This window comes from Athene cunicularia (assembly GCF_003259725.1).
Source record: "Athene cunicularia isolate RWA chromosome 1 unlocalized genomic scaffold, athCun1 chr1_part1, whole genome shotgun sequence".
NCBI lineage: Eukaryota > Metazoa > Chordata > Aves > Strigiformes > Strigidae > Athene > Athene cunicularia.
In genome coordinates this window covers 60117504-60128423 of record NW_020799091.1, presented here as the reverse complement: position 1 = coordinate 60128423, position 10920 = coordinate 60117504, and the positions used below count along the sequence as shown (strand labels likewise).

Genomic DNA, 10920 nt, shown 5'->3' with positions numbered 1-10920 from the left:
ATCCGCCGGCGCTTCTCGCTCCCCTTCTGCCGCGGCTCCCCAGCGCTGCGCGGAAACTTCCCTCTGCGGCGGCGGCCTCCGCGCCGAGGAGGCTTTGTGCGGTGCTGCCACACAACCCGCCCCTCCCCTTTGTTGCGTGGAGGTTGTTAGGCGTCGAGCGGAGGCATCGGGAGTTGCTCGGATTTTAAGGAATGCTATGCAACGATTGTATTAATGCTGAGGGGTTTTTATATTTTCCTCCCCAGTGGGACAGTGAGATCCGATGACCTGTTTCATTTGAAACCTTCCTCAGTTTTCATTGTGGGGGATGTGGTTATTTATAAAGTCTATAGAGATAGATAAATTCTGTTTTCACGAACATTTGATGTGCATTAAAACGTTCAACAGTATTGTTAAGTTATGAGAGAGACCTTTGTGCAACAGAGATAAATATGGTTTTAACAGTTGTGATAAAGTGATTCTTGTTCTTTGAATGTTACCCTTGCTCACTGGAGCCCTGAATCCAGAAATAGCACTTGTTTGGATGTGTGAAGCCAAGTAGTTCTCTTAATTCCAAGGTGGAGCTTTGAGTTTTATTTCAGCGTTATTCTAATGAAATATTAACTGTACTTAAGAAGGCTTGATCACCTGAGTTGTCATTTTCATTTTTGTTTGTCAGTAATCTTCACTAGCTTCAGAATTTGACAAGATGTCATCATAAACATCATACCCATAAGTAACACAAACACACATTGAAAGTGTTGAAGGCTTTTTAAGTCACTCATTCTAGTTTTGTGGCTTATAGTTTTATTCAGTACCTAAATTAAAAATATTCTGTGCATATCTGCTATCAGTGGAGAATTGGAATGCGCTTAACAGTTGCAGAATACAGTGAATAGTTTATCCTAGTATTCTGGAGCTGGTTTAATTCATAAGTAAGTTTTCTATATGTATGTTAGCATTGAAATTTTAAAATATTCATGATGTATAGGAGGAATATGACATTTGAGTGATATTGGCAACAGAAAAGTAAACTTTCGAGGGAGAAAGAGTATTGGAAAGATTGGGTATAGAATTCTGATGCTTCTGGAATACGCTTTAAATTTCAAAAAGAAAAAGCAATAAAATTTAATAGAGTAAAAAACTATGGCATTTGAATAACTCGTCTGTACATTTTATATATGTTAGTGTATACTCATGTTGGTGAAATAAATAAGTACTTTTCCTGCTGACTGAATTAACTAGTGGACAGTTCATATATTGAAAGTGATTATCTTGTCTGTTCAAATCTTAATACATAGTCTAGCTTCTGTTTTTACCTGTAGTGCTAGTTTTCTATGATGGCCTTGCAAATATGACTTCTTTTTTTTTTTTTTTCCTCAGAAATCTGCTGAAATATAATCAGTTTCTTTTCTGCAGAATTTATAAAATTAATCTTTAGGAAGTAAATAAGAGCGTACTAAAAATACTTTTATATTAATGACTTATCTGTTGCTCAGTAGGTCAGGATGATAAATTTATACCTGTATATAAAAAAATGTAAATTCGTGTTATTTAAAAAAAAAAAAAAAAAGTTGGTATAAATGACAGAATAAATCATTGAGATTTCTATCTGGTTATAATTTATTATCTTGATAAACTCAAAGTCATATATATTATTATATGTTTGTAATATTGTCATTGCCTATGAATGCAAAAAGATATATTTGCTTGGTTTAATTAAATTTTAATGGAATTTGTTGGGGTGAGAAAAATGAAACCTGTGCAGGCCCAGTGCTTAATTTGAGTATGTCATCAATTGCTGAGGGTATTTGAAAACTTACTTCAGACATGAGTATCAGGGGATTTTTTTGTAGCTACAGTACTATATTCAGTTAGCTTTTATTGTGGATTTCCCTGATGTTTAACATAAAGCTAAAATAGTTGAATAAAATGTAGGAATATGAGCTTTCTGAAAAATTATTTCTGTAGAACAGCCTCTGATGTACGCTAAGCTGTATTAGTACAGGACGGTGATAGTACTTGCTGCTGAATAAATACTCATAACAGGGAAGAAAAACCTTTACAAATACAAGGGTATTTATTATATAAAAGATGTTTAAAAAATTTGTCCAGAAAGGATTGTAGGTAGTGGTTTGGCAGAGAGACACTAACAGAATGGGGTTGATGTGTTTTTCTGGATGATGGTCTATTTTTTTGTTGTTTTTCTGCAAAAATTGCCTCGGATATTTTGTGTTGCTTTAGGAAAATTCATTATCTCCTATTGCATGTTTGCAAATTGTACACTGGGAAATCTAAAAGTTAGTAAACCCTGTAACTTCTTTTTTAATGAATTCGTATGTTGCTCAATATAAAGAAGATAGGATAATGCAAACATTATGAAAATGACAGGATATTAGGATATTACAACAATAGTAGTTATTCTAAATAATGGATTTCTGGTGCTGACAGGCCAGAAGATTAATTTATAAGATTGTTTTGTACTTTATAGATTACTTAAAAGGAAAGTTTTATTTCACTGTTAAAAATACCAACCTTCTCCCTAAACCCCATAAGAATTATAAATGGTACTATATGAAACATAGCTACACAGTATTCACTTTTATTGGTCTTTGTATATCTACTTGCCATATTGTCCTTGTGATTACTGCCCAGAAGACTTTTTTTTTTTCCTTCATTTGATAATAAACCTGAGAATTGATCAGATCTTTGTGTATCCTTTTTAATGAAAACTTAAACCAGTGATCAGGCTAAGTGATAATGCTGCTGTTAAGCAAAAATAAAGACAAGAAGACATTTGAAAATACTTGTGAAAGTCAGAACATGGAAAACTGAAGTTTGCTAGGATTTATTAGTAACAGAGTGCTGCAATAAGGAAGTTAAGGAGAGCTGAGATATTTGAAGTTTGATAAGATAAATGATTGGATAACTAGATTACAGATACAATACCTGGAATTCTCGTTAAAATATTCAAATCACAAATTCTGTTGCTTCTGTATTCTGTTTTAGTTATTAGACATGTTTGGTGCCTCTGAGGTGCTGGGTTTAAGACAAGATTTTACAAGATATTGCTACAAGTGGCTTAAAATGGAGACCATTTACTTCCTGAAGGGCGAGGAATGGCTGAAGTTGGTTGGAGTCTTTTTTTTTTTTTTCTTTTATTCTCTAAAAATGATCAAGAAGTAGTATGATAAGCTGTTGTCTTAAACTTAGGTCTCTTGTGATAAGATGGAGAGATGCTAAATATGGTATGGTCTGAATGAGTTCCATGTGACAGGAACACTGATTGCCTGAATATTTGCTTTCCTTAAACGTAGGGCAAAACGTTCTTTAAATATACGATCTGTGTGTATAAGGGATAAAACTAGTTAAAAGTGATTCAGTAACGTGGCTAATGTTGTGGTTTTGAAAGAGTTTCTTTCAGTGCAGCCATTCTTTTAAAAGCTAATCCTCTGTTTGCATTTTGTAGTCGTCAACAAGAAATTGAAGAGAAACTAATAGAGGAAGAAACTGCTCGAAGAGTGGAAGAGCTTGTGGCTAAACGTGTGGAAGAAGAGTTGGAGAAAAGGAAGGATGAGATTGAGCGAGAGGTTCTCCGCAGGGTGGAGGAGGCTAAGCGCATCATGGAAAAACAGTTGCTCGAAGAACTCGAGCGACAGCGACAAGCTGAACTTGCAGCACAAAAAGCCAGAGAGGTAACGCTCGGTCGTTTGGAAAGTAGAGACAGTCCATGGCAAAACTTTCAGTGTCGGTTTGTGCCTCCTGTTCGGTTCAGAAAGAGATGGAATACAGCAAATCTAATTCCCTTCTCGTATAAACTTGCATTGCTACGAAACTTAATTTCTAGCCTATTCAGAGGAGCTCACTGATACTTAAACAGTTATTCTCCTAAAACCTGAACAAGGATACTTGATTTTTAATGGAACTGACCTACATATTTCAGAATTGTTTGAAACTTTTGCCATGGCTGCAGGATTTATCAGCGGTCCTTTCATTTTTGGGGAAGGGTATTGAAAATCTGTAATTATGTATCCTTCATTTGTTTCATTTTGTTTACCTAGACTGTAAGAGGCTTTTGCCTTCAGTCAGGCAAAAAGCAGGGTCCAGCAGCGAGCTGCAGTACCTGTCTTTAACAAATAGGTTTCTTACTTTTCATTTAAAATGGACATTTTCCTTGAGCATACATTGGACTAATTCTGGGACTTCGAGCATAAACCCATCCACGTCTTCACGAAGGATCTATGTCCAAATCATTATATCCATTTTTAATAACTACTAACAACTCCTTTTTTTTCCCTGGAAGTTATAAAAGAGCAGGTTGCCCTTGTCTGAAGTCAAGCTGAACATGTGACTTGGGTTTTGGTTTTTTTGTTTTGTTTTTTTGTATTTTTAATCAGCAGGTGGAGCAGAAGCTGAAAATGTCTTTCTGTGAGACAGTAATTTGCTACTAAAGGCTTTGATGCCTGCCTGCACCAATCATTCCAGGATCCAGAAATTTCAAGACAAACTTTAAACTGTAAAGGAAATTTGTGCTAAATAGTCCTAAATCTCAAATGCCTTTTTCACTCTGTACCTCCTACACAGTTTATTTTAAATTGATATTTTGATTTGGCTTACAAAAGGAAAGACAGTAGCAGTGAATTTTTCCCCTTCATAATAAATGTGACTTGTCTGTCACATCATAGCTTTAAATTAAAACAAAAAACAAACCCTGGAACACTGAATTACAACAAATATTAGAAATATGAAATTAAACCTGTTTGCAAATTCTAACCTTACTATGAAAGAATTTAGGTTGAATTTAGATGCCTATAGTCAGAAAGTGCTTCATGTATAGAGATTTTCATTTGATCAGATGGATTATTTTTTTTAATGTATTTTTGCTATTGTCAACATGATGTGGAGAAGTCCCATCAATTCTTTTTAACACGGATTAAACTTCCATGCCTGGAGTGAAGAGTGCTAGCTAGTAGCTGGTTACTAGTCATAGTAAGAAGTTTTCTCTTCATATGCTTGCTTTGTTCGTATTAACTTTTTTTTCTTACACAGACACAAACCTCTGGCTAACTTTAAATCTTCCAAATACTAAAATAATTCGGATATATATTACGTGAACTGAAACACCTCAAAAATTTTCACGCAGTCTTCATATTTATGAGTTGCATAACAGAGTTGCATACAATTCACCAAGAAAACAACAGTTGCAAGGCTTTATTTCCTGATTTTGCCTTCCCTGGACTCCTGAATTCCAAGTTCAGACTGCAAATGACAGTTTCAGCTGTCTTAAAATTGTCAAAATATTGAATGTTAAGTCCATTCTCCCCATGAAAGAAGCCCATAGCTCCATGAAGTATGGATTACCATTTGTATTTTTCACTAACAGTAAATGTATTTTTCTTATTAATTGTTTGCCTTAGGAATGATTTACATATTTTTGTTCCTTCTTATCATAAACATCTGCATTCCTCAGCTCAGCCTTCCTTGTATGTTGTTTCTTTATAAATGGTTGAGCTGCTGATGCAGGTATTGCCAAGCTAACAGTACAAATCATTTTAAAGAGGAAGCTGGCGCGTATGGCAGCCGAGGAGCACACTCTGCAGGACACTGGACAAGACAGTAAATATTCAACTTTTAATGCTGATTAAAGGAGTATAGGTAAAGAATACGTAGGTATACTTAATTGGTGAGACAAACTATTCACTTTATTTATATTTTCTATATTACTTTTTAATTTGGTAAATACTATCCAGTTTTTGTAGTTGTCCTTGTTGATTTGTGTGATATTAAAATTCTAGTAATAAATTGTCAGGATTCTATGATTAGGGAGGGTTTAGTTGGTTGCTCTTTGGACTGGGCGGGATGATTTAAATTGAGTACTAGAAACCAGTTTTAGTGGCTGCACAGTTTACCGTTGTGAGACAAAATAGGTGGCTGTAAAGCTGCCACTTTAAGTCAGTTCACAGAAGAATTCTGAGAAAGATTAGTGAACATGCAGAAATAAATATTTTACTTTACTAACATCTTGCCCTGTCCTCCCGTTTAGGAAGAAGAGCGTGCAAAGCGTGAGGAACTGGAGCGAATACTAGAAGAGAATAATCGAAAAATTGCAGAAGCACAAGCTAAACTGGTATGTGAAGAATTAGTTAACTGTTCTGTAGGAGCATACAGGTCCCTCTGCCTGTTTTGCAACACAGTTAAACAAATCAACCCTTTAATTGCTGATTACTGTTGCTGTCCTTCCCTTGAACATAAGAGACCAGATCCTTAGCAGTAAAGCTAGTCTGAAAAAAATAGTTCAGCTGCAATTAATTTAGAGGAAGAAAGCTGCCTTCAGAATTCAAAAAGTACATTTTTAACTATATCTCACAAGGAAGGTTGAAGTAAGATCGCAAACATTCAGCTTCTAGAACAGAAGTGACTAATTCTGTTTTGTTGAGCAGGACAAGTACAAACTGGATTTGAGACAAGTACAGTGTTGATGTAGAAGTGCTGAAAGGGACTTTCAGCATAGGCTTAAGCTGTCTAAGTTATGGAAGTCTAGCTTGTGTTGGCCTATGGAAGCAGGTGCCTGCCTTATGAGAACAATATGATTTAGCTGATTCTAATAAATTAATGATGATGATAAACCAAACTAAGCTTCTTCTAAATCCTGATTGAACGCGTGTCAGTTTCAATTACCCAAGTAATTAAACCTTTTTCCAGTAAAGATGACGGTTCTTAGAACTGTTTGTTTGAATTGCATCTGCTTTAGATGTTTCTGCTTTACCCTTTTCCCAACCTCATATGATGAAAATGGGACAAATAAAAAATTTAACATGTTGACTGACATAATAAACAAAATAAGCACCTTTGGAAGAGCTCCGAGAGCCATAAAGCAGTGGATAGCTTGTTACAAATCAAGTAAAGAAGGTTTTGAATTAGGAGGGGGGTTTAAATGGGTTTTGGGGTGGAGAAACCTCTGTTTGAAAATCTGTTACTTCCTTATATTGTGTCTTCATCTGACAGGTGGCAGATGTCAGGAATTTCTCTGCATGTACACTGAGTTAATTAAAATGTAATATGTTGTTAGAAAAGCAATGATGAAAAACATTGCATGTAAAACTCAAGATTTCAATAGACTAGTTGTAAAAATTTTCAGTGTTTCTTCTAAACTCAGTTCCAATAACCATATTTATAAATAGGTTCACTGAAACCAGCTATGGCATCTAGCTCAGGTAGAACTGCTTACATACCTGTGCAGGATTGGACCTGTTTGGAAGTTAATACAGACTTGTAAATTGCTTTTATGACTACAAAATACACTGGCCTAAATTCTACCATTTTCATATGTAGGCTGAAGAACAATTGAAAATTGTTGAAGAACAAAGAAAGATTCATGAGGAGAGGATGAAACTAGAACAAGAGAGACAACGTCAGCAAAAGGAAGAGCAAAAAATTATCCTGGGCAAAGGAAAGTCTAGGCCAAAACTGTCCTTCTCACTAAAAAGCCAGGATTAAATTGCAACTCTGAACTCTTAAAAGGAAAAAAAAAAAGAAATAAAAAAACCTAACAAAAAAGGAAAACAAAAAAAAACTTTGTATGGTAGCTTCATGTTGAAGTGTTTTTTTTCTCTCAAATTTTTTTTCTTTTTGTCTTTTTTGAAAGTCTGGAAAGTTAGCTTGTTCTAATAGGGGCTGTGCTCTGCAATTCTTAATATTTTTTTTTTTTAAAACTTCCATTAAGTTAAACCCTATCAGATCATGGTTGCCTTTTAGAGGGTAATCTGTTCTCATCAATTTTGTTTCTGTATTAGTGGTCTGAAGCAGATCGGGTCACTTTATGAAATCTGGATGATCGGATAAGGTTTTACTGACCTTCTCATCAGAGTTTGACTCTGATAGAACTTTATACTGGGTATTTCTGACTTTTAATTTTTTTTTTTTTTTTTTAAAAAAAGTCAGTAAATACATGAGTAAATTGCCATAGTATTACTGGACCTCTGTGGTTTATTGTCAAATCAGTGTCCTATGATACTGTCCCATTGTTGCGCTTGATGTTCCTGATACAGGTAAGGAAATAGTTTGTCATTTCTGCTATGAATACATAGAGAGAGTTCAGTATTGTCTCTGTTAGATTTGTTTTTATTACATTGACAGCATTCAACCAGCGTTCCCCATTGTGTAAATAAACCAATTTGCTGAATAAAGTCAAAGTCTTAAATTCATATGTTTAAGTAAATTTTTTTAGTACACTTCTATAAACAGCTATAAGAGTGACAATTCACATTATTAAATTCAAGTCTATAGTGGTATTTTTTTTAATTTTGCTTTAAACTATTGTGGCTTCTCCTACTTATAATGCAAAATTACACACAGTAAAAGATCCCTGCAGTTGTGAATGTTTTTGATGGCTGCTGCTGTTTTCATGAATGTTGGTTTTTATTCTGACAGAGACTTATTTCAGCTGTAGTATCATGTTTAAACAGCTGTTTGGCTTACTGCACCCAGACCAATACTTCGCTATCTAATCCCCTTCAGTTCACCTCATAATATAGTATATTGTATAAGTTAAGGTCATTACCATATAATGAATCTGATGGATCCTAAAGGATTTTAAAAGGGAAGGGTTTTTCCCGAAGGACTGGACTGGCTAGCATACTTGGAAGTGAAAAACACAAAGTGAGATTCTGTCTAAATATATTGGTTTTAACCAGGAAGCAACTGTTATTCAGATCTTGAATGTTATCCATTTATATATGCAGGTTTTATTTTGAAAAATGAAACTACAGATTAAAAACTATATATAAAGTCCCCTTTTTGTATATAATTCTTCTACCAAAACCTGGATTGCTATAGCTTGTCCAGTTCTAAAACTTTCCTGTCGGTGTGCAACATCTGTAGTAATCATAAAATGAAAGATACCAGTAGTTGCCTGAGCATTTGAATGTCACTGGACAAAGTTGGAAGTAATTCCTGATAGTCCCAAAGGAATTTGTTTCTATAGATTTGGCAAACTAAATGTGGGAGCAAGTTGAGTGTGCCACTGAAAGCAGTATTCAATGTGCTTTGTATGAAACCTGGGCTTGGGGGCAGACTGATGTGTATCACTTTGTCCAGTATGTCAAAAATGTGAAGACAGTAAGATACCTACACTATTACTGTACTTAAATTTGTCTATATATTGTATTACAAAAGAAGGTTGAAGGTTGCTTAATGCATAAAAACAAAAGCTGAAGCCAAATAAATCATGTACATGACCTGTTGGCAGGAGCAGGCTGTATTTAAAGCTCAACTGATACCTGTATTTCTAAACCAGAAAACATCCCCTGTTCCCTTATGAGAAACAAGCTATTAAAAGTCAATACTCAAAACAGACCTATGCATTTTTGTTTCCTCTTCTAAAAGTAAGAAGCTGTCATACATGCAGCTGCGGTATCAAGCATTTTGTTCTGCATCATGATTTGCTTCTGAATAGTAGCATTTGTTCTTTACGCTTCATATTGTGTAGGCTTGGACTTCAAGATGTTATTTTCAATCATATCTTTAGGACTACTGTGTGAACAAAATGTTTCATCACAGTTAGATGGCATTCCACACCTTCCTACCTGTGTTTCCTTCCCCTTGCCCTAAAAAAGGGAAAGGAGCTACAAACTGCTGTTTTTTTTGCTGGGGCAGAAGTTCAATTGGTAGAAACCACTATGTTTACTGTCCTAAACTATTCTGTATTTATTAGCTTTTTGTAGACCCAGTGTGGATGGACATCACATTTGAGTTATTCTGGGGGTTTCTTTCTTTCTTTTTAAAATTATGGTAGGACTTCAGGGTTACTGTTACTTAGAAGTGCACACAGTTTGGGAGGGGGGTAAATTGATGATCATAAGAACTTGATACCAGCCTAATGCAAAATAGGTTAGAATGTAGACATTTAGGTAGTAATTAAGCTGAGTATGAGCTGGGGACGTGGGTGTGTATGACGATATTAACCCACCTTGAGAAATTTCTGTTAGAAATTGTGCTGGGTGTTTAATTTCTTTTTCATTACAGTTTGAGATTTGAACTTCCAATTTTGGTTAGACAATTTTTGGTTCTTTTTTTTTGTGGTTTTGTTTGTTTTTTTTCCCCTCCTCCCAACAGGGAGGCAGGTAAGCATTTTTTGTTGCCGCCTACCTTGAGCAGTATTCATTTCCCTTGTATGATGACAGATGTTAGTTTTCCCAACCCCTGTTCATAAATGTCCTGAAGAATTATTTTAATACCAAACAGTGCATCTATCCAGCAGAGGCAGGAGAGAGTGGAAGGCCTTACAGTATTATCCTAGCAGTGTACTGTTACTTTGGAGATTTGTTAAACTGCCCTCTGAACTTCCCATGTTCATTATCATTTTTCCAAGCACAAGTGGAAAGCTGACTGCTGTGAATTGTATTGGAGAGCTGGTGTCCTTGAAGCTTAGCAAAGCAGAGACAATTAGGTTGGCGAGATGTCTAAGCTGCCAAGCAACTGCACACATACATATAGACATATGTCAGTATTATCTTACTAAAGTATCAATACTTCATCGGCTCCTATTTTGTCTTGGAAAAGAAGGATCTATCTTCATTGTCTCTCCTTTTCTCTTAAGCTTTGTGCCACCTTGTACACCTCACCCTGTCTGTTTGCCCTTGCTGACTTGAAGATGATAAACCCCTCTTTCTGATGCTATTAATGTGCCCTCAACAATTGTTTAGAGTTTCTGTGCCATTTTTTTGCATGTACACCGAATACGAAGGTGTTGATTGTGATTCACTCTTCACTGCATGAAGTGTCTCGTTAAACATTTTCAGAGTATTTGGGGAGTGTTGTCCCTTTGGCAAGCAGGAAGAAAATAATTAGCTCCGTTATTGCAGTGCAAGTTCAGATGAAGTTCAAGTTGATAAACACTTTCAGTTTGCATTGCAGAGGTGATTTATTTCAGACAAGAACTGT

General features: G+C 35.4%; 1 protein-coding gene across 1 annotated transcript in view; it reads left to right on the top strand.

The window, feature by feature from the left end:
* The window catches only part of ARGLU1 (arginine and glutamate rich 1), a 63670-nt gene extending 54341 nt beyond the window's left edge, over positions 1-9329 (top strand). The window contains exons 6-10 of the mRNA XM_026845747.1: positions 66-75; positions 1514-1518; positions 3449-3674; positions 6023-6106; positions 7312-9329. Of these exons, the coding sequence (XP_026701548.1) occupies positions 66-75; positions 1514-1518; positions 3449-3674; positions 6023-6106; positions 7312-7476 (490 nt within the window). The 3' untranslated portion in view covers positions 7477-9329. The remainder of the gene's footprint in view (positions 1-65; positions 76-1513; positions 1519-3448; positions 3675-6022; positions 6107-7311) is intronic.
* Positions 9330-10920: the final 1591 nt, after the last annotated feature.